At 41.1% G+C, this 24919-nt stretch overlaps 1 protein-coding gene across 2 annotated transcripts in view; it reads left to right on the top strand.

Moving 5' to 3' along the window:
* NEDD9 (neural precursor cell expressed, developmentally down-regulated 9) overlaps positions 1-21915 on the top strand; it is a 175177-nt gene extending 153262 nt beyond the window's left edge. For both annotated transcript variants that reach the window (XM_058555265.1, XM_058555264.1), the window contains 5 exons: positions 12763-12864; positions 13743-13844; positions 14689-15930; positions 17333-17422; positions 19587-21915. In XM_058555265.1, the coding sequence (XP_058411248.1) occupies positions 12763-12864; positions 13743-13844; positions 14689-15930; positions 17333-17422; positions 19587-20096 (2046 nt within the window). In that variant the 3' untranslated portion in view covers positions 20097-21915. The remainder of the gene's footprint in view (positions 1-12762; positions 12865-13742; positions 13845-14688; positions 15931-17332; positions 17423-19586) is intronic.
* Positions 21916-24919: the final 3004 nt, after the last annotated feature.

Below are 24919 nucleotides of genomic sequence, written 5' to 3' on the forward strand. Positions count from 1 at the left end.
ATTAAATGAGTTACTCATAGTCCAGTAACTTGAAAAGCTGAGTTATATTTTTTTTAATGTTCTCGATTTTTTTAAAAGCAAAAATTCTACTTAATATGGGAGTACGGTTTGGAGTGGACACTCCAAACATCCAAAAGCCTAAAGTCTACAAAGATCTAAAATAGCCTCATTTCTCTGCTTCCAAGATCAGGACAACTGCCACCTGAGTTCATGCATTTTGTGCTTGGTCTGCATGGGGAATTATATGTGTTTCTCTGACTATTCTTTGGACAGGATGTTTTTATTCTAATTGGTGGAATTAGATTTGCTGTGAGTCCTTCTGAAAATCAGTTTTGGGCTACATTATAAGGTCCATTAAGGCAGGGAGGGGCCCTGGCTGTTTCTACTGCCATAGGCCAAGCTCATAGCAAAGTTTCTGCACACAGAGAACAGCCAATGAGTGAATGAAAAGGCAGAGCAAGAAATGAAGCATTTAATTTGAGTTGACCTTTAAATAAGCTGAAAAGTGCTTCTGATCTTATCACCATCCACCATGACACACTGTTCAAATCCCGTCGTCCAGCTCATTCGTCTGTTATGACATATGTCAGATTATACACGGTAGTTTTCCCCAAGAAGGGTCTTGGAGAATGTCACCATCTGTTTTCTCTAATCATAACTATCTATGCACAACAAATGAGCATCCAAAGCGTGATCGATGTCAAGTTCAGTTTGTCTCAGGGCCTAACTTTTATGCATTTTGCCCAATTTAGACAACAAGTTTAGTTGATGCTTCTATAGTCACCTAAAAAGGAGAACTACAGTTTTTCTACTGAGGAGCAGAGCTTCCTTTGCATATGCTATTATTTACCTAGAATGCCTTTTCTCCTCTATTTTACTTGTGAACTCCTAGTCATACTTTAAAACCCATTTCAATGTTCATCTCCTCTGTGAAGCTTTCTTTCTGCACGCCAGTAGTTTCTCCCTCCTTGATGGTCCCAAAATATGTTGTACATTTCACTTAATCTCAAGGGAGCTCATGGGCTCATTAAAACTTTTAATGGCCCGCCATTACACTGTGTATGATGGGCTAGGCTGGGGCAAGTACTGCTTGAGGGGTGGCACTCAGAAAACTCAGGTAGTATTACATCATCTTTAAAGACCATTTCCTACCTTGCAAAATAGAACACAGCCAAACTGTTGGCAGGAAATGAGTCCAAGATTGTAGCCAGGTCTTCCAGGCCCATTCCTGAAAGGTAATATAAGAACCAGAAATAGATTAGCTACAATGTTTGTACCTTCTTAGACACTGAGTCATCATGAATTACACACACACACATGCACACACACACAACCACGCAAAGCCATTGGTTAAGGAACCAAGGACTTCCCTTATTGGGACTTGAAGCATTGTGAAATCTGGTTGCCCAGAGCAACACTCAGTTACCCGCCAACTAACTGCTATATGTTAGCAGTATGATTTGTCTACCGAGTAAAAATAGATTTAGAGGAAATGAAAGCTCCCAGAGAAGCTAAACTCTGACTTCACCTCACTTTCCTGTCCTACACACACACACACACACACTCTGAAAAATACCGAGGAGAATCAGACTTGGACAGGGCAGAGGGTACCTCCAGTTTCTCCATATATAGACTCAATAAAGTATAGGACCATGTTCCAGAATCCTGAATTTCTATATAAAGATAATCCTAATTTAAATGAATTTTTTCCCCTCAATACATGGCTTTTGGAGCTATGCAGAGAAGTGAACTTTCATCTAAAATCTCTACCCTCAGGAGTCAAGATACATTTTAAATCTTACACATCATTGGAGGTCCTTGAGTACTTCAAGGGCAGGACTTGATGAGCTCACTTTGAAAATGAGAAGTATCTCTTCCCAGCTGAGTCATCCACGGTTGTGGAATGAGCAAACTGTAACACCTCCTTAAAAACGAACAAAGGCCTTTTTGTTTGGTCAATGCCAGGGCCTTCAAACACTGTTGCAATTTGTTATAAAGCTCATAGATAATGCATATTTCTAAGAGAGTATTAGTAACTTCTTATAAACACACACCAAAGCAAACAGAGGTAATCTCCCTTCCTTTTTCAATGATTTCATGCTCAGTGACTGTGCTTACCGGAGTGAATAGGTCAGATATTGTGTGTAATATGATGTCTGGCTAAGTGGATAATGCTCTGTTTGTGAGGGAGAGAAAAGAATACATTTATTTCATTTGATGATAAAACTGAGACTTCATATTGGCTGAACACATCTTTAAAAGCAGGCTTGTTTGAGTATATTGTGCAAAATGCAGAGCTAGATATCATCAGAAATGCACTTGGTTCTAAATAGTTATGCCATAAACCTAGTTGTCAAAGTACACTTCTAGACAGGTGTGCTGCTCCTATTTAAGGAGTACAGGTGTGACTCAGGACAGTGTGTCTTCCTTAAAAGTTGTAACTCCAGTAACATTTGAAGAGTACCAAGGAGTCCTCTCTTTACAGGGACCCCACAGTAGATCAAGTTTTAAAGCAAAGAATCCTTTAGCAATGCCATAATCACATCTGATTTATTTGAATAATTTTTATAATACTTGGTTTTCCTAAAGCATGATGTGCTTAAACCAGTTCTTTATCAGAATAGTTGTTTGTTTTCAAATTTACCACCAACTGACTGTGTAGCCTTTAGCATGTTTTTAAGTTAGTCATTTTTCAAGATAGTTCTAGACCTAAAGTGCGGGTGACCCGAAGGTGCCTTTGCACTTTGGCTTCATGTTAGGGACATATACACATAATCTCATCTAATCCTCTCAACAGCCTCATAAGGTGTTCATTACAACCTTCACTTTACAGGGGAGGGATCTGAGGTCTCAGTAGTAAGTTAACTTGCTGAAGGACATAACCTCTAGTAAGAGGCAGGATTGATATTTAAGCCCATGTCTGTCTGACTCTGAAACTAATGAGTTTTACATCCCAGAGAATGGTTGAGGTTGCCAAGCCTTAAAATAAGAGAGCATATTTAGACACTTTGTTAACAATTCCAGCTCACCAGAACCCTGGGTGCTAAAAAAGCCTCCTGTTGGCCAGGAAGAATTAAAGTCACTTCAGAAGGCTCCCACCTCAGATCCAGAGAGTAGCCTCAATGGTGAGGGAATCTGAGTTAAGGAACGTGGAAATGTCCGCCACCCAGCTGCAGTGGTCAGTCTCATGCCAGGCTGATCCAGAAGTCCTGAGCAGGTCATTGAGGTGATGTAAAGACTGTGGTACCACTGAGAACATTGCTATGTTGGCTTTCTCTGCCATTGGAAATACCGTCTTTTCAAATGACTTCCAATTGCTGCAAATAGATAACTTCATTTAACTGGATATAGTTTAATCTCCCAAAGTGGGCTTGCCAGTGAAAGGGGCACCCCCCAAAAATAAGATACCCAGATTTCAAGTTTTGCTTCTCAAATAAGGAAGTAACTTTCTTTGGGAGTATTTATTTGTGAAATTAGAAAAGTAGTAAATTTCTAATCTATCTTGCTAGTGTGGGCAACAGGACATTGAGGAAAGCACTGCTGGACTGCTGGACCCAGCTAACCAAGCTTCTCCTTCACTTCTCTGTCATTAATGAGCTGAATAACCTCTCTGAACTTGAGTTCCCTCAACTGTGAAATGGGGAGTAGGGCTGGATTATTTCGAATGGTCTTTGCTAAAATTTTATGATCCAGATATCCTTATCTGATTCTTTCCCACAGTCGCTTGAAAGGTTTAATAAAATGACCTGGCCTCAAGATTTAAAAAAAAAAAAAAAGACATGCAGGTGTTGATAGAAATTTCAGTTGGCCCCTAAGTTTTGGCAACTCCTCCTTACCCATCCTTTGGGATCCAGTCCACCTTCCTATCTAGAAACCGCACTCTCCTTTGGAAGATAGAACCATGTCAATAGAAAGCAAGGAGCAGGCAGGAGCACAGGAGGGAGGGTCGGGTACGCTGAGCCAGGGAGAATCCGAGTTTGCAGACCCGGTCCCTCGCGTGAGAACCCTTCCAGAGAGCGCCTCATTAAGGAGAACTTTCATCTCTGCTTTGTTACCAAGAGCTAGGAAAGTGCTTTGTCCCGGAACTTGTTCTTTTCTGCCCATTTTCCTCTGTTTAATCCTCTCACTTGGCAGAGGCCCTGGGTGTGTCTGGTGTCTCTCGAAGCGACAGCCCTGCCGCGGTACTGGGTCAGCCCCCTTCAGAACTGGCACCAAGTTCTGCCACATGAGAAGTTTGCTCCATCAGCCATCGTGTCTTTTCTCCCATTTAAGCCTTGAGAAGTCTCCTATTGAGGAGGAAACCATAGGCATTTGCGTCCAGAAATTCTCATCCCTTACCTCCTTTCTATAATCACCTTCCCTTTAGGGCAGCCTGTGGGCATCTCTCTAACATCTATTTCAAAATCTAGATTTAGTGCTTAGTGTCCTGTTGAATTTACTTGAACATCAAAAGAACCAAAATGCTTGTGCCTTTTATAGTTTTATTCAAAGAACATTTCAGTCCATGGGATATAAAAAATGGCTTTGCTGTACCCAGCTCTGTCACTGGCTGTATTCGGCTTTGTCCAGAGAAAAGACCTTGACCACTTGAGGAACCCAGATGTCATTTCCCATCATGTTCTTTCACGTTAAATGCTTTTAGCTGCTCTTTGGCGCTCAGTCACTCCATAACTAAATATTGCTTTAGCACTCGCTGCACAAAGAGCTTCCTGAAAGCAGCAGGGGAGACTTGCTAGAGGCTTAACAATCGGGGCACTGTTTCCATTGAGTGGTTCGCCGCCCAAATGCTGTGTCAAATGAAAGTGACCCAAGAGCCCCATTCCACTTCTGAGCTCTTAGTTGTGACTTTTTCCTCATTTGGAGAAAGAGACTGGCCGTGATTTAGATGTGGCTAGCAGAAGGCTTTGTTCTAGAGTAAAATCAGACATCAAAATGTCTTGGAAGGAAAGTAAATCATCTCCCAAAAATAGCGAGGGAGCAATCTTGATGAGCACAAGAGAAGTGTTAGGAAAGGTTAACCATGGACGTGGCCCATGGGGGTGTATTTTTAAGGCCAGACTCCGTTTTCATTATTGTTGCTATGCGAGTAAATAAATGAGCTCAGTGCTACACCCAAGCTGGGCAGAGAGAATTTATAGAGAATTAATAAATCCAGTGTAGGCAACATGTGGCTTTTCTTCTGGTCATAGAAAAGCAACTAGTAATCTTGGATTTTAAACAGATGAACCTCTATAACTTTGCAGCTTCTGAAAACTGGATCCAAGTTCTAATGGGCGGGCAGTGATGATAGTGATGGTTCTTTTCCTAGGGTTTTCTTTAAAGGGAAAGGGTCACCCAGTTCATGGGCTTTAAGACAAAGAGGTTATTATAAGATCTAATAAATACTGTGGTGGCTCTGTTAATGCTTTTTAAGGGCATTTAAGTGAAATAAGTCCTTTCCAACAGGCAGTTTTAGAAATCTAAATACTCTTGTTAATGCATGAAACCCAGAGATGGTATAAATAAAACAGGGGGTTGGGGGGATTAGAGATAGACAGGAAGCAATCTAATTTTACTTTCCACATATGCCAAGAAAAATGCAAATAGATGACCGCTAATCAGTGAAGCCTACTTTTGAATTCAGACAATCTGAGGTACTGTTAATGGCAAGGTTATAAATCTGTGCTGTAATCATTAGGGCACAGTGGAACTTTTTAACTTCTCATCAATTACCCATTATATCTCCTCAGCACCACCTGCGCTGTCCAGTTCAATACCAGGAGCTGGTTACGCACATTCCTGCTCTGCTAGATTCATGGGTAAACTCCATTGGTCAATTATCGAGGCATTATCTAGATATCTGGAGCAAAGGATTGTGTAATTCAGGTCATTCCTCTTGTTGCTTTGGATTGTAGAGACTTAGAGAATTAAATCATGGGACACAGAAACTAGAACAGTTACAAAAGACTCCTCCCTACCCTTCCAAGTGGGAGTTATTATTTTTTACAATTTTGTTAAAGTTATAAAAAATTATATTTTTGTGATTTTGTAATTTTTTGATACATACATACATCAAATGTAGAACTCTAAATAATAATAATAATAAAACACTAGAATGGGATCCATGCTGCTGAAGCTACCTCTGTTCCTCCCCATCCCATCTTGGTCTCTCATCCACTCCACTCAATTCTTTCTCAAGTCAAACAGTAAGATTTTTCTGCTTCCTTTTTACTGTTTTTGTTCTTCTTAGGGTTGCTGGTAGCATGGAAGGAGGGACAGAGTCAAAACAGGGGCGAGTGTTGGAGGAGACAGATGAGAAGTTGTGATAAGTAGGTGAGAGGTAGGGCTGGCGTCAGAATGAAGCACAGCAGAATGTGGCAGGACCTGAGACTCTATTAATTGGCTTTCTCAGGATTCTCAGAGTTGGGTGGGAGGTGCCAAGGAGATCTGCCTTCATGAATGGCATAGCCTGTTCCCTTCCCGCTTCCCTCAGCGCTCCACTGAACTGGCAGCATGCAGCTGAGAAGCCAAAGTTCTAACTGCAGGGCCTCTGCCGCTACTATGCCCCAATGCCAGGCATCCACCAGCTCAACTTTAAGGAGATGAAGTAGATGCCCAAGGAAAGTAGCGCCCCTGAGCAGACTTGCTGAGACCTTGGTACAAGTGATACCATGTGAGCAGAAGTTGTCTTGAGAGAAAGCACTTTGCTTCTAGACATTCCAAATGAGTACGTGCCCTACTTCTTGGTGAGATCCTCTTGACAAACCCAGCTTATGACCTTACGCTGAAAAGGCCTTGTCTGAAGAGAAATTCAAGAAAGCGTGCTGGGTTTGGGACCTCACCGTCTTTCTCTTAGATAAATATCTTTATCTCTAAGCCTTATAAAGCACGTTTTCTCCTGGGGTTTTCCACTGGAGTGTCTTGGGCTGTTATGGTGATAATTGTGACAATAACAACACTGATATGACCAGAGTAAAATAGTAACCCAAGTAAATCTACTGATGGTCATCAAGGGCCAAAGTCTCTTGTCATTTACTGCTTTGATTTGAAATTCCCATTGCCTTATAGACCTTACTGGGAACACTTTTTGCATTTGTGAAGATTAATTTATTTTTATCTGACTTAAATCTAAGAATGATTAAATTTTGTTTTCTCCCATGGTTTAATCATGAAACATTTTGAAAGCAAACAGCCTTGAGATCTATGATCACTAAAACACAGATGACATCTTTATCATATTAGGAAGAAAGCAAGAATTGGATGTTGTTTGTCTAGTTTCTAAAGTCTTATCTCTTACATTCCTGGTTATCTTTCATTGTGTTGGACATTGTATTTTTTAAATATTTGTAGAAATAATTTAAGGCCTATAAAGATGTTCTCTACTTCCAGAGAGTATTTTGTTTCCTTCTGCCAGCCTCACAGACACACCTAAATCAAATTTCAAGCATTGAGATGTTCTTGCCAATGTTGATGACTTAGAACCTGGTTTCAGCCTATGCAAGGGTAGGTGGATTAACTTTTGCATGCAGCCCTTAGAGGTCTCAACCCAAAGTAGTGGATGATTGTCAGGGTCCTTACCTTGATGAGCCCTCCAGTCCAGTGTTCCCCCTCACCCAAAGAAGCTGTAAAAAAACACAATGTTGCCTCTCTGATACCTGTTTCAGATCAGCGAATGCCCCCAGAGAAAAAGCAGCCTCAAAATTTGGACTTACCTCTATGAATTCCTTCTCTACTCCCAAATTTTGACCTGGTAATTCTTTACTATCTTTTAACCCTTTGATGCTATTAAGAACATTTTTAATATCTTTTTTTCATTTGTTTAAAGCTGTCTTCAGTAGGATGTTGGTCTGAATCACTTAGTCCACAATTTAAGTCCAAAAGTAAAATCTGTATAACCTAGGTGAAACTTAGAATAAAAATAGTTAAGGCTTAGGGGTTTACTCTTTGCCAGGTACATTATGTACTTGATCTCATTTAATACTCATAAAACCTATAAGTATTATCATTTCCATTTTACTAATGAGGAAAGAGGCTTAGAATGGACAAATACCTTGGTCACGTTCTCACAGCTAGTAAGTGGTAGAGCCAGGATTTAGATACAGCTCTGCCTGAGTCCAGCTTATGTTCTCAGTCACTCCCTTGATGAGACCTAATCTTTTCACTGAGCTAAAGACCCACTGTGGCCGTGGCCTCTGGTATACAACTTCTCATGACACGAGCCTGTCACATATTTTCAGAACTAGAGAAAGCATGACTCCTGTTCCTTTCTATTGTATTTTCCTTCTGATGTTAGAGTGAAAAGCAGAGTTTGTTTTGATTTCTTTTTGCAAAACTCCCCCATATGTTTCTAGCTTGCGGCTGAGAAGGACACAGGTGTTCATGTCACATGCAGGCTCTAGACTGGGGAAAAGGAAACCATGTAGTGCCCCGTCTTGGCCTCTCATAGTGGTTTGCACCAAATAGTGATAATTCTTCCATGGTTTCTGATTTCTCAACTTTACGTAACATTCACTCTGCTTTCTTGGCTCTGTCACTGGCCCAACACTACCGTGCATGGCTGCCAAGACACAGTTCTACCCCTTATCCCGTGGGTCCCACTCAACCTAGAGCTGACTTACCTGGAAACCAACCTTCTCCTACATGGGGAGACCTTGTTTGGTACCTCTCCAGCTCCACACCATCTTGCTTAAGAAAAGCTTTGAGTTTTCCTTTAGTTCTTTAATGTATTCAATCAATACATTTATCCAAGACCTACTCTTTCAAGGCACTGTGCTAGGTCCTGCTGTTCACATACAAGTGAAGAAGAAATGGTCTGTCTCCACAATGCTAAGAGAAGAGATGAGATGCACTGTAACAGTCAAACCACAAATGATAAGTACCGTTAGAGATGTATGGATAACATGCTCAGGGAGTTCCAAGGAGGGAGATGTTATATCTGTCTGGAAAAGGCTTCATGAGAGAGGGGCACTCAGCTTGACCTTGAAAATCAAATAAAATTTGAATATGAGAAAGGAAGAAGAGCATCTTGGACAAAGACACAGCCTGAGTGAAGGTGTAGAGGTCTGGCATGCAGGGCATATATAAAAAACGGATAGTTGAGCCTTGCCAAGGCTGGAATTGGTGCAGAGCTTTCGGGCCCTGCCCTCAGAGGCTTTCAAGATACTGAGGGAGGAGGGCAGAAATACATAGATGAAAGCAAAGATGGCACCCTGGGGGCCAGAGACTTGTGTAGTTTGGCCAAAATGCTGTTTGAAAAATTTGAGCCAATTTTGAAAATCAGATTCACATAAAAATCCAAATTTCTGGCTTATCCTGAAAATTTGAAAGGTCTGGCAATCCGGGGCGTATTTTTTCAGGACGGCAGTTGGCTGGCGCTGAGGAATGGCTGCCTCCTTTCAGTAGGGTCTGAGTTCAGTAGTGTCTCCCCAGCACAGAATCTGGCTTGTTTCTCCCTCGTCCCCCTACCTGCGCGGCCCCGCAGGCATCTCTGCTACAGGTGCAAGGCCAGGCCAACCAAAGGTGGAGGCATGAGTGACAGACCCAGGAGCTCTCTTCCAGCTCGCTGACTCTCACACCTGTGGTTTTCATTTTTCCCTAGCCCTCACTGCTGCCTGCAAACACACTCTTCTTCTTTAATATTTCAGCATGCATAGCTCTCAAAATTATGAGACATGGAAGTATTTAAAGCGTCTCTAAAAACAGCTCGGGCTGCCCAGGATCTGAGGCTCGAAATGGTGTGAACTACACACATCAAAGGGTGGGGTGGGGCCAGCGTGTGTGTTTGCTTGTTTTTATGCGAGTAGATTAATTAGAGAGCTAACAGAACCCCAGTCTCAACTTTTTTGATCCTATCCTGCCGGGGCCCAGCATTGGAGATTTATTAAGTGGACTCTTCCTATTCTAAATTTCTACAGTCTGCCCTTCTCTGCATCGTGGCTCTTCTCCAAGTATCTACCTTCAGACTCTCCCGTTAGTGGACGAGAATGGTATGCTGACGTCTGAGGGAGGTTGGAGTCCTCATCAGGACAGAAAATCCATATTTGGAAAATGCAGATCCTTTGCCAGAGTAACAGGGAAGCAGTTGCAGTAACAGTCGGTCATAGAGCCCCAGGAATCCCACAGTGTAGCCCCCTTTGTGGCAACACTGATGAAATAATAGGGCAGTTTGGTAATTCCTAAGGCTAAGCCCTTGTAACTGTAAATAAATACAGAGAATGAAAAGAATGGAGAAAAGAAAAACAAACGGAGGAAAAGGGGAAATGAAAAATCTGACTTGATTTCATTGAGAAAATTAGTTTTAAAATGCCCTATGTGTAGCAATTTCAATGCCTTGCCTTGCAAATGTCCAGGGGAATTCTTCCAAAATTTCCATCCCCTTAGCTAGAACTTGGTGTTCCTCATAGGCTGAGGTTCAGTAATTCTGGGAGAGTAGAAAGGTTTTTGTGTGCTACGTCAAGCAAGAAGAAAAGGCCTTATGAACCACAAAACTGGATACTTGGTAACGTACAGAACGGTCAGCACTTTCCTCTGAGGAAAGAACACACAATTGGCATGTAAGTGACCCAAGCAATGGGCTGAGGAGGAGAGTGTCCAAAAGCAGACTTCCAGCTCCCTTCTCATTCAGGCGTCACAAAGCAGATCGCTGTATGCCCTGGATGTTTCTGACCAGATGCAAAACGCTGGTCCCATTTAAATGCCGTTTGTGGACCAACGTGAATTAGATGGTAACATCAGGAATGCTGGAATCAGGGGAGGTTGTATTTTGTTGGCTTTTTCTCCCTGTGGTTTTCACCATCTGTTTCTTTTAATGCATAAACAAGAAAAATGACTGTTTTGGAATGCGAAGTTTTTAAAAACCAGATGACCACAGGCATCCTTTAAATGAGAAAGAGAGAGCAAGTTGGGCTTCTGTGACATTTATCAGGAAGTGAGATGTTAAATACCGGGAGCACTGATGCTCTCTGCCAGGGAAGATCCACAAAGGTGAGGAAAAGCCTTGTCGGTGACCTCGCCTTTCTGAGGTCATGCTATAGGTTTACATTTCACCGGGGGGGTATTTTCAGATACCAACACCACTCCCTCTATCTCCTAGCCCCCCTCCCTTTTTGAATCTAAAGATGAAACCATTCAGCTGGCCTTCAGCATAATCAGCCTTGGTTTTCCCTTAGCATTATTACTAACTTGGCAACCTTGGACAGAATCCTCTTAGAAATTTTAGACTGAACAAAAGCTGCGTTGTGAGCAGATTCTATTATAAAGCCCAAATAGAGAGCTATAAATAGAGGAGCTAATGAGATAGACTAAGAGAAGATACTTCACTTCTCTCCTGGACAGTAGTGAAAAAAAAAATTACATAAGGGCATTAGGAACACAGTGTGTTTATCTTGAGCAAAGGGCATCCTGCTTTGAAAAGGAAGATTTGCTGTGCACAGTACAGTGGCCACTTTATAAAATGGTTCTGTATGCTCCATGCCAACAAACCTTAAAGCAATAGATTCCTTTTTTAAACCTGAGTGGGGAGATTTGATGGCATGGTGACTGCATACTAATCTCTTTTGCCTTCACTGCAAGAAATAATCAGCTGCACGCACCAGGGATTTAAAACCAAATTGAATTTGGGCATTTTAGAGCCCCCAGGGAGAAGGGCATTGGTGCATTTGGCTGAGTTCCAGCCATTTCAGCATAAGACGGACATGAGCATTTTCCACATAGTTTTGTAGGCAGCTTGACGCCAGAGTTTTCACATTATAGAAAGGATAAAAGATGACGGTTTCTTAGGGAACAAGGAACTCTTCCTAATTTGCAATGTCTGTTCTCAAAATGTCACGGGCAATACTGAGGTGGGCGCTGTTCATCATTCGGGGGGCAGGGGTGAGGCAGAAACAAGACCCTGGGAATTTAGAAGCCCTTGGAGGATTAAATATATCTCAAAATGAGTTTAAGTCAAATAATTCTCTACCCGTGCCTGGCACAGAATAAAGTATGTAGATATGAAAATACAAGCCTGTTGGGTGAGATTCGTTTCATTGACATTGGTTCCAGATGCTAGAGTTGTGATGAGCGTATTTGATGTCTGACATCCCTTGGACTAGACATAGGTACTGTCTGGGATGTTTGCTTCCCTGGTGGAAATGGGAAAATGATTAGAGACCTGCACTCTGTTCCTGGTGGCTTCCTGACTCAGTATTTCATTTGTTTCGTAAGTTAGACTGAAAATTCCTGGAGGCTTCTACGGGCAGCACTGTTTGAGCATTAGCTTCATAAAAGTACTCTAGTGACCTATGGAATTTTAGTTATAATAATGTCAGATGAAGAGGTGTCCTAGGGAAGGTATGAGAGGAATTTTAAGTGACTAAACTCTATTTGCATTATTCACTTTACAAATACTTTCAGGGCCTTTAAAAAATTTTTTCATGACGCTGTGCTTTTGATGTTCCAAAGGGACGATATAGGACTTTTGTAAGGTAAAAATGATTCTCCCTTAAAGTACACTTTGGGACTTGAGACTTTATCTGACCAACTTTGAGGTGACTTTGTTACCAGGAGGAAGGGGGACAGAGATATTTCAGGGACTTGCTCTTCCCTGGGATTCAAGAGGGATTTAAAAGTTGACTGACCTGGTATCTCCTTGTCTCCTTCCTTTTCTCTTTCTTCTTTCTTTGTTTTTTTCTTTCTTTCTTTTTATGGGGGAGAGATGAGGGAGGAGTGCCTGATTAGGAGGCTAGGAGATTCGCTCAGGACTGGGGCTTGGGATTTCACACCTCTGTGTCTTCTTGCCCACAGGTGATAACCCCAGTCAGGTCGGGCCATGGCTATGTGTACGAGTACCCATCCAGATACCAAAAGGACATCTATGATATCCCCCCTTCCCATGCCACTCAAGGGGTACGTACCAGCAACATGGTCCCCGGGAGAGAGGAGCTTAAGGGTAGCATTCCTTCAGGGCTACAGAGGAAAGGGGAATTACAGATTATGTATATTTCATATGAAGCTTTCATTGAAAAGTTTCATATGAAATTTCATAGAAACATTTAGGTTTCTATTCAGGAGCCATTTTAGCCAATGTTATTTAAATTATCTCTTCTGGATTCACTCTATCAGGAAATCCTAGGCTTTTATCTGACAAAGCTTTCGTTGCTTATCATTTTATTTCAAGAAGTATAAAATTTAAACTACAGTTTAAAGTACAGACAGTGGTGGTTGCCAGAGGTGAGGGAAGCGGGTGGAATGGGTGAAGCAGTTCTAAAGGTAGAGACTTCCAGTTATAAAATAAGTCAGTCCTGGGGATGTAACGTACAGCATGGGGACTCTAGTTACTAATACTGTATTGCATATTTGAAAGTTGCTAAGAGAGTAGATCTTAAAAGTTCTCATCACAAGAAAAAAAATTTTGTATCTATGTAAGGTGACAAATGTTAACTAGACTTACTGTGGTGATCTTTTCACAATATATACAATATCGAATCATTGCGTTGTACATCTGAAACTAATATAATGTTATATGTCAATTATAGCTCAATAAAATAATTAATTTAAAAATTTAAAGTACAGACAGTGTAGATATTTCACTTAAGATCATTTTTATATTTAATTCAAAGAACACAAAATTTAAAAAGAAAAATTCCATCAACCCCTTATCACATAGAATGCTGCCAAGGGTATCGATAAGCTGATCAATAAATCCATAATTAAAAGCTTAGTAACGTGAACAGTGACAAGTATAAGACATCTCCCTTGTGGGTAATTCAAGTGTTTCTTTTCAGGTATATGACATCCCTCCACCATCAGCAAAAGGCCCTATGTTTTCAGTTCCAGTGGGAGAGATAAAACCTCAAGGGGTCTATGACATCCCTCCTACTAAAGGGGTAAGTGAGGGCAGGAAGGGCAAACCCAAAGGAAAAAAACTAATCTTGGTGAGAGAGTAAACACAAGGAGGGAAGAAGGAAAGGGAGGGAGGGAGGGAGAGAGGGAGGGAGGGAAGGAGGAAGGAAGGAAGGAAAAGCAGTAATTAAAGATAACTCTAGGGATTCCATATTTAGGGACTCCCACTAAAAAAAATGGGGTAGTCAATAAGGAAAGACAGTTAAAAGGTGAAACAATTAATTCAGTTTGGCAAGCAACCAACATATCTCATATATCTAACGTATCTCTTATATCTCATATTTATATAGGGTGTTACAGTTTACTCAGTCCACATATGGGTTAACGCATTTAATTCACTCTGTTACCCTCTGGTGTATGCCTGCACAGGAAGTACAGTTATTTTACAGATAAGGGAACTGTGACTCAGAACATTTAAGTGACTTACTCAGCGTCACACAGCTGGTAGATCTGGGGAGAGACCTCAGGTCTTCTGAGACCTACTGTGGTGTGTTAAGGCATAATCTGCCTCTCAGCCTGGATCAGCCAAGGAAAGATACCCAGGAGGTGGTCATAAACATGGGACTGGGACCCAGGAAGAGCGACTCAGCCAGGAGGGGTCCACACAAGGCAGCATTGAGGCCACAGGAAGGATGCACTTGTCAAAGGGAAGTGGGAACAGAGCAGAGCAGAGCATTGGGAATTACCTACCATTCGTGGGTAGAGAGCGAAAGAAGAGCCAGCAACGGGACTGAGTTCTGGCTTTCATTTTAGTGTACTGTTCAGTTTCCACATGTTCACATGAGCCAACTGAACAAATTATAGCTTCATTTTTTACCTGCTTTCCAGGTATATGCCATTCCACCCTCTGCTTGCCGAGATGAAGCAGGGCTTAGGGAAAAAGAATATGACTTCCCCCCTCCGATAAGACAAGCTGGAAGGCCGGACGTCAGACCTGAGGGCGTCTACGACATCCCCCCAACCAACACCAAGTCAGTGGGGAAGGACCTTCACATAAAATATAACTGTGATGCTCCAGGAGCTGCTGAACTGGTGACACGAAGACACCAAAGCATTTCCCTGAACCATCCGCCCCCACAGCTGGGACAGTCAATGGGCACTCAGAACGATGCATACGATGTCCCCCGAGGGGTTCAGTTTCTTGAGCCACCAGCAGAAACCAGTGAGAGAGCAAACCCCGAAGAAAGAGACGGTGTTTACGATGTCCCTCTGCACAACCCACCGGATGCCAAAGGCTCTCAGGACGTGGTAGATGGTATCAACCGATTATCTTTCTCCAGTACAGGCAGCACCAGGAGTAACATGTCCACATCTTCTACCACCTCAAAGGAATCTTCATTGTCAGCCTCCCCATCTCAGGACAAAAGGCTCCTGCTGGATCCAGACACAGCCATCGAGAGACTTCATCGGCTCCAGCAGACTCTAGAGATCGGCGTCTCCAGCCTAATGGCGCTGGTCATCACAGACTGGCGCTGTTACGGATACATGGAACGACACATCAATGAGATACGCACCGCAGTGGACAAGGTGGAGCTGTACCTGAGGGACTACCTCCATTTTGCCAAGGGAGCTGTAGCGAATGCTTCCTGCCTCCCAGAACTCATCCTCCACAACAAAATGAAGCGGGAGCTCCAAAGAGTAGAAGACTCCCACCAGATTCTGAGCCAAACCAGCCATGACTTAAATGAGTGCAGCTGGTCCCTGAACATTCTAGCCATCAACAAGCCCCAAAACAAGTGTGATGATCTGGACCGGTTTGTGATGGTGGCAAAGACGGTGCCCGATGATGCCAAGCAGCTCACCACAACCATCAATACCAATGCAGAGGCCCTCTTTAGACTAAGCCCTGGCAGCTCACATGTGAAGAATGGGCCTGAGAACATCATGAACTCCACTGAGTACCCCCATGCTGGATCCCAGATGCAGCTGCTGCATCCTGGGGACCACAAGGCCCAAGGCCTCAACAAGCCATTACCCCCAAACCTGGGCAAGGACCAGCTCCCTGACTGCAGCAGCAGTGATGGCTCTGAAAGGAGCTGGATGGATGATTATGACTATGTTCACCTACAGGTAAAGAAACCAGACTTATAAATCAGCTATATTCACTCAGGGAGCCTGGGACTAATGCCTGTAAGGCTGTTAGGCTGGACTACCAGAGGAGAGAACATGACTCATGGTTCACAAACATCATTAGTGGTTCACAAGTTGGAGGCGATGCTATATGGTAGGAAGAACGCTGGCCTGAGAGTCCTGAGTCCTCAGCTCTAGACCTTTCCCTGGCACTAATTGTATGACCAGTTTATATAACCTCCCTGGGCCTTAATTCCCTCATTTACAAAATGAATGAAGCACAGGGTTGGATTAGATCCCATTGATGTGCCTCAGGCAAGCACGAAGAGACACCCCAGTAGGATAGTGGGCCCTCAGATTATCATACCAGCTCCACTTCTGTTTGCATTTTATGATTTAGTTCTGCATGATATTTTATTTGGAAGAAAAAGGGGGGGTGGGGTTCCACTGTTAAGAAAAAAAATTGAAAACCTCTGCACTAGAGAATTTCTAAGGTCCCTTTAGCTCTATAGTGTGTGTGTGTGTGTGTGTGTGTGTGTGTGTAATGCAGAAAAATTTAACCCCACCTCAGACTTACCTTGAGGACCACTAGGCATTTGCCATTTGGTCTAGAACTTAACCTGAATGTGGGAAATTGGGCAGTCACAGTCTGCCTCCTACGAGTGGAAATTCCACCAAGTTGACCTGGGATCCTAATACCTTACCCTTTCAATTTGAGGGATTCAAACATTCTACCAAGATTCATTATTTAGAATTTGGCTTACTGTCTTATTCTGCCATTCTTTTCGTTTGACTGAGAGCCACAGATTATCCTGAGAAGTATTAAACTAACTACAATTCCCTTGAGTGCAAGAGACTGGGGCAGGAAGAGCTGAGCCACACCTAGCGCTGAGGAAAGATGTAGAGAGAGAGTAGATGGAGGCATTAAACACTCCCCTGGCTGGTTGTCCAACTCTGCATATTAGGAAATACGAATTTGGTGTAGGGTTGTAGATAATTCAAAGAAACCACAAGTGCAATGTGCACCACATTTAGACCTGCGTTAGAAAGTTTATGGGTTCACATGTAATGCATTAGAAAAGAACCCTGAGAAATAGTACTGCTAAAGGAGGTTTGAAGGAGATCATGGATAGCTCTCCAGAAACGGCAAAGTGGAGCACAGAGCATGGCACTCTACATGGAAACAGATTTTGGTTTTCAGCCCTAACCTACATGGAGACTCTGGAAGTCTGGCCGAAAAGCACGTCATCCCTGTCTGGGGTTCACAGGGGCCTAATTGGGCATCGGGAAATTGCCAAGCCAGTGGAAAATGAAAGAGTATTTACGCATTTGTCAATGAAATTGTTAGCATAAGTGAATCACAGTGGTGATGTAATGTTTTCTTTATGTTGAAAAATAATAGGGTAAGGAGGAGTTTGAGAGGCAACAGAAAGAGCTGTTGGAAAAAGAAAATATCATCAAACAGAACAAGATGCAGCTGGAACATCATCAGGTAAGTTTAATCAGAACAAAAACCACTCAGTATTGAAAAGATGTCCCACTTAATAAGGAAGGTATAACTTCAAAAGTATGATTTTGATCCTTCCAGCATACTTCGGCATAAGTAAGCTCCAAGGTATATAACAGGGTATAAAAACAAAGAGAAGGTTTATGGCTTCAGTAATCCAGTGGTGTCCCTGGGTTATGTCCAAACAGCAATGTTTCCAGGCTAAGCCTGTACTTCTAACATGTTAGGACTATTTGGGTTAAGGTTGTTGATCTCAAGGAGCAAGACCCACTCAAGCCAGCCCAAGCAAACAAGTTTTATAGTCAGGCCATAGTAGGGGAATTCAAGAACAGAAAATGAAGATATAGCCAAATCTGATGAGAACTAGGACTGTAAATTCTCTCCCCTTCTTGTACTTCCTTTACTTCTCTCTAAATCTCCTTCCTTCTCCTCTATCTTTTGGCAATTTCCTCTGCTTATCTACTCATTTGGCTCCTCTATAACTTTACAGAACCTGTAAATGGCCACTCAAAGCTCTTTCTATAGATGGCTTTTCATCTCAGCTTCCTCAGCTGATAGTCAGTTCCTTCTGTGGTTCATTATATTCCTAAAAAGAGTCTGATTGGGCCATCTCTATCTATCTAGCTATCTCTCCCCTACAACACAAGCCTATGGCTTGGCTGAACTTGATCCAATCTAAGGGTAGAAGGGCAGGATCCACTGTTTTCAAAATAGATCCAAGTCCATTTACTAAGGGCTTGGGGCAGGGCAGGTTAGTTCAAAAGTTGGGCATGAGTGGGGCAGATAATATGGGTTTTGCTAGTACAAGGGCATAAAAATAATGAGAAATAGATTGAGGATTTATAAGCCTTTTAGGATGAAATGAAATGGCATGTGGAGACCTGAAATGGCACACTACACTCAGGAAACCAGAGTTCTCCTCCTTGCTTTCTGGCCAACCAACTCTGTGACCTTAGGCAAGTCACTTAACCTCCCTGAACTCCAGTTAATTCTCTGTAAAATGAGAAAATTCCTCACCCCCATCTAACGAGATGATATATTTATGAACATATTTGCAAAAGCGTAAGCTAAATGTCTTCAAGCATCACCCTGTATCTGTTTATGTTTGCTTTGACATCTGACCAAGTAAGACTGCAGGGTTTAGGGAACTCACAGAAACCACAGTAATTCCTAAGATGAAAACAGATTCCACACAAAAGTAAAGCTCACTGTGCATTTCTTGGGGGAGAAGCTGGGTGAGGTTATCCCTGCTCTGACTCAGCCCTACCTCAGGGTGGAAGACTGACTGAGTCCCAAACTCAGGTCACAGATAGTCCTTACCTGCAAGAGAGTCTCTCCTGAGACTTGGTGTAATAGCTGGAAATATTATCGTTGCAATTTAAACAACACACCAGCTGGGGGCAGTGAGGAGAGAAGGAAGAAAGCTAATACTCATTGTGTCTGACTCTAGGCGAGGTCCTTTTCTGTCTACAACTCTGGGGGGCTAAGTGTTATGATGCACAATTAGCATTCAGATTCCCTTAGAGGTGTTCTTTTCGATACTGCACATATATTTATATGCAATAGTCCTTCCTGTAATGTTGGATGATAACATTTATAAATCTTGACATAAAGAGTCGGACATCTAGAAAAGGGTCATGGATTGTCATTTATCTAAGCCTCTTGAAGGGACAGAGTCAAGCTTTTCCTCCAGAAGGAGCAAACTGTCAGTGATTTACTTGACAAAGAGATCCCCACATTTGGTATTCCCTTGCCACCACTCAACATTTAATAAACATTTACATAGAGCCTACAATATACCAAATACCCTCCTAAACACTTTGTAAATATTACCTCATTTAACCTTCATAATGGTGTAGGTAACAGAACTGGGTTGAAACGCTATGCTGCCTTCCAGCCTGAGAGCAGAGGAGACCAATCGTCCAATCACAGAAGGCCTGAGCTGGAAGATTCCTTAGGGATCATCTTTCTCGACCTCTACATTTTACAGTTTAGGAATGCAGAGCAACTTGACCAAGGCCTCACATGTAACAAGCACCTGACACTTACTAGGGATTAAAATCTCTATCTTTTAACTCTAAGCTCTGGTTAATTTTCATTACAGCACACTGCCTTACCCTTAATGAATCTGCCTTTTTCTTCCTTGCAGCTAAGTCAGTTCCAGTTGTTGGAACAAGAAATTACAAAGCCTGTGGAGAATGACATCTCAAAGTGGAAGCCTTCTCAGAGCCTCCCGACCACAAACAGCAGTGTGGGTGCTCAGGATAGGCAGTTGCTTTGCTTCTACTATGACCAGTGTGAGACCCATTTCATCTCCCTTCTCAATGCCATCGATGCTCTCTTCAGTTGCGTCAGCTCAGCCCAGCCCCCACGGATCTTCGTGGCGCACAGCAAGTTTGTCATCCTAAGTGCACACAAACTGGTGTTCATTGGAGACACACTGACAAGGCAGGTTGCTGCCCAGGACATTCGCAACAAAGTGATGAACTCCAGCAACCAGCTCTGCGAACAGCTCAAGACTATAGTTATGGCGACCAAGATGGCTGCCCTCCATTACCCCAGCACTACCGCCTTGCAAGAAATGGTACACCAAGTCACAGACCTGTCCAGGAACGCGCAGCTGTTCAAGCGCTCTTTGCTGGAGATGGCAACGTTCTGAGAAGAAAAGGAGGAAAGGGGGACTGAGTGGGTTACTAAGGAAAACTGGAAATACTATCTGGTTTTTGTACATGTTATCTATTTTTGTAGATATTTTATATGAAAATGAACTATTTTAACATTTTATGGGTTAGACATTCAGGAATTCAGGGAGCCAGAGGGGGAACTTTGTTTTTCTGTGTGGTTCTTATGTACACACATAAGCATCTAAGACATAAACTGTCCAGAAATTCGTCCACGTGCGTGTATGCCTGTGTATTTGTGTTTGTAGATTTTTGTCTGATACATTCCATTAAAAAACATGAATTAAGAAGCACCTTAGTAAGCACCTCCTAATGCTGCATTTTATTTAGAAAACATACCAGATAGTTGTAATATTGTTCTACATATACTAGCAATTATTCTGAGCCTGTCACTTCCAAGTCTAGAAAATAGCATATTTGCCAGTGTTTACCTCCCAATAATGAGGCATGGTATGACTTGTTCTTGTTTTGAAACCCCTTCCAAAATTGACCATCTTGGGCACATTATGGCAAATGCCTCACTTCTGGTTGAAAAAGCCCTCTTAGGGAGAAAGTTTCAGAACGTATATGTTAATCCAATCTCCAATATTTTAGGTGCTGGAGAAGCGACACATGTATTTGGAGGCCATGTGCCCAGTTATGGCTGGGCTGTTTCAACACTGAGAAGATGTCACAATAAAAGGAGAGAACGTGATTCCTCAGGGCTTTCTGATCTGCATTTATGAGTGATTTGGCCAGGAAGTTTTCAAAAGGATGCTTTTAGATTTGCAAAAACCATATGATCTGCAGCAGGAATTCATACTGACACATCAGACTATGATAGTCCACAAAAAGAACGGATGGTTCCATCTACTAATAGTAAGTAGAGGCCTTTCTGACTCTCAACATTCACTTAGGTGCTACTGCCCCCATTACTTGAGGGAAACTGGCCAGTTCCTTTGTCACCTAAATGTTAGAGCCACCAGGCCACATCCTACTCTAAGAGAATTCATTGCTTCATCTTGCACCCTCCTTAAAACATGCATATGCAGACCTGACACTCAGAGCAGCTATATGGAGCCCATCTGATCATTACAATTCTTTCTGGCCAATGACCCTGTGCATACAGCCCACCACTGTCTCACAGCTCATCACAGCGTCCATTCCATAGTCTGTCCCCTTGCACCTGCTGGTGTTGGCACAGCACAGACACACCACAAGCCATCAGATTCATCATGGAGCAAATGAAATACTGCCTACCCGGTGGGCAAATGTCTTCACATATTACCAAGTCAAGAAGCGTGTTATCTATGGTCTTTCGGTCCAGTTCTTATTTAATGGTTCTATTCCAGCCTATTTGAAAACGTTTTTATTTGCAATATATACCTTGACTTTACTTAATTAAGCTTGCTTGTTTTAAACAACCAAATCATTGGAACAGAAGATTTAAAAAAGCAGAATGTGTGATCTAAGTGTGATAAAAAGCCAGTGAAATTTATCATAGAGGGTGCTTTTCAAAACAACTGCTACTGTAGTTCTCGAAGTTCTGCTCTGCCAGAAGAAGATTAAAAGTTGTATTGTTATATGATGAGAAAGTGTGTGGGGAGGAAGGAGATTGCTGAAAATCAACAAAGAAGTTGAAAAATGTCCTTGTAGATTTCATTGTATAATGTGTATTTCTTAGGCGACGACAGATTTGTTCTAAGCTAAGTGGTGACATTTCACGTTTTTCAAAACCAAAATGTCCAATGTGTATTATTCTCTTTCTCATCCTGTATGTAGAAACTATTTTTAAATCATTAAATTTTTAGATCTGTTTTCATAGACACTGGGTTTTCTTTTCCATATTTTTCTCCTTGTCACAGAATTAAATGTTGGCTTATTTTGGCACTCCTAATATAGAAACTTAAATTATGGTTATTTTATCAATACTATAGGCCTGGAATTTTTAGGAAAATTGAGAGTTTATTTTTTCATTTTGTGTCACTTCAGAATGTATTTGCATTTGAAGAAAATTCTGGAATCTGTGAACATTATGAAACCCAAACATCTGTAACAAGGCTGCTCTTCACCAGAAAGCCTGTATATTTAAGTGATGGGTAGGATGATTTCTGCTATCATAAAATGGATGTTACCATTCATATGGTTTTAGAATCAAAGGGAATTGCTCAATTCATTTGGGAATAGACATAAAGAAATAATTAAAAGGAAACTATATTTGATGAAAATAACATTAATAACCACATAAATTATTTTTAAAGCTTGGCCTGCTCTTTCACTCAGTATCCTGCTGAGATTTATAGATAAAGTATTTGAATATATTGAAAAAGATTTGTATCTTTTTGCCCACATCTATAAACATTAATTGATTTTGGGGGGAAGTGTCAAGGCACTTCAATGGCAAATGGAAATTCTTTTGAAAAAATGGTGCTGGAACAAGTAGATCTCTCCATGGAATAAAATGAATACTTATCTTACACCCTACACAAAATTAACTCAAATGCATCATAGACCTAAATGTAAAACTTAAAACTCTAATACTTCTAGAAGAAAACAGGAGAAAATCTTCATGATCTTAGGTAGACAAAGCTTCCTTAGATAGAACAAAAAAACATAAATCATAAAAAATTTATAAATTGCACTTGATAAAAATTAAAAACATTTATTCTTCTAAGGAGACCATTAAGAAAACAAAAAAGCAACCCACAAACCAGGAGAAAATATTTGCACCACATATATCAGCCAAGGACTTGTATCAGAATAAGGAGACAAACAACTAAATTTTTTTAACTGGGCAAAAATTTTCAACAGAAACCTCATAAATGAAGACACATACATGGACAATAGTAAATGAAATAAAAACACACCAAATAGAATCACTAAAAAAGACAAGCCATATCAACTGTTGATGAGAAAGGGGAACAAATGGAGCTCTCATCCACTGCTGGAGAGAAGGCAATATGGTACAAACACTTTGGAAAATAGATTGGCAGTTTTTTAAAAAATTAAATCTGGGGCAAGCCCGGTGGCATAGTGGTTAAGTTTGCACGCTCTGCTTCTGCAGCCTGGGGTTTGCAGGGTCAGATCCCAGATACAGATGTATGCACTGCTTATCAAGCCATGCCGTGGCAGACGTCCGACACATAAAGTAGAGAAAGATGGGCAGGGATGTTAGCTCAGGGCCAATCTTCCTCAGCAAGAAGAGGAGGCTTGGCAACAGATGTTAGCTCAGGGCTAATCTTCCTCACCAAAAATAAATAAATAAATAAATAAATAAATAAATAAATAAATCTACACCTATCATATGACCTAGGAATTCCTCTCCTAGGTATTTACCCAAAGGAAATAAAAGCATATGTCCATAGAAAGACTTGTATAAGAATGTTTACAGCAGCTTTATTTGTAATAGCCAAAAGCTAAAACAACCCAAATGTGGATGGAATACTACACAGAAATAAAAAGGAACAAAAAAATTGAAACTAAACCAACATGAATGAATTTCAAAATCATTATGAGGTATAAAAGAAGCCAGACAAAAAAGAATACATATGGTCTGTTTCCATTTATACAAAATTCTAGAAAATGCAAACTAGTGACAGAAAGCAGATCAGTGGTTGCCTAAGAAGAGGAGTGATGGGAAGAATAGATTATAAAGGAGCTCAAAGAAACTCTAGGAATGATGAGAATGCCCCTTTTCTTGACTGTGGTGATGGCTTCATAGGTATATGCATGTCAGAACTCATCAGATTGTACACTTGAAATACAAACAGTTGATTCTTTGTCAATTATAATTTTTTTTACAAAAATGGTCTAAACATTCCAATTAAAAGTCAGAGATTCTCAGACTAGATATTTTTTAAAACAAGATTAAACTATATTCTATTAAAAAAACATCCACTTTAAATAAAAATACACAGATAAGTTAAAAGCAAAGGGATAGAAAGAGATGTATCATTCATGCACTCTAATAAAACAAAAATCTGAGTGGCTATGTTACAAAGAACTTGGGTCAAAGAGGGGCATTTCATGAAAAAAGAATCAACTCATAAAGAAGATAAAACATTCTTAAATGTGTATGCAGCTAATCACAAAGTTTCAAAATATACGAAGCAAAAACTGGTATCACTGAAAGGAAAAATGGAAAATCCGTAATAATAGGTGGAGATTTAGATACTCCTCTCTCAGTAATTAATAGAACAAGTAAACAAAAAAATCAGTACTAATTGGTAAGGATGGAGCAACTGGAACTCCCCTACATTGCTGGTAGGAATGTAAAATGATACCATTTTGGAAAATAGTTTGGCAATCTCTTATTAAGTTAAACACACACTTACCATATAACCCAGCAATTCCAGTGATAGGAATAATAGAAATAAAAATATATGTCCACATAAAAAACTAACTATTCATCATAGTCCCAAAATGAAACAACCCAAATGGCGTCAACAGGTGAGTGGATAAATAAATTGTGGTCTAGTCATACAATGGAATACTAATCAGCAATAAAAAGGAGTGAACTAATTATAAACATAATACCATGAATAGATCAATCTTAGAAACATTATACTGAGAAAAATGCAGGCAAATAAAGAGTACATACACATGAAGCTCTTGAAAACACAAATGTAATTTGTAGTAACAGAAATCAAATTAGTGATTTCTTGAAGTAAGCGGTGGGAGTTAGGAATTATCTGGAAAATAGCACAAAGGAACTTTTTGGTGTGACGGATATGATTTATATCAGTGCTATATATACATGATCGAAAGGTTTCATAATTTGCACTGTCCAATACAGTAGATAATAGTTGCATGTGGCTATTGA

The sequence above is a fragment of the Diceros bicornis genome, chromosome 14 (assembly GCF_020826845.1).
Source record: "Diceros bicornis minor isolate mBicDic1 chromosome 14, mDicBic1.mat.cur, whole genome shotgun sequence".
In the NCBI taxonomy this organism is placed as follows: Eukaryota; Metazoa; Chordata; class Mammalia; order Perissodactyla; family Rhinocerotidae; genus Diceros; species Diceros bicornis.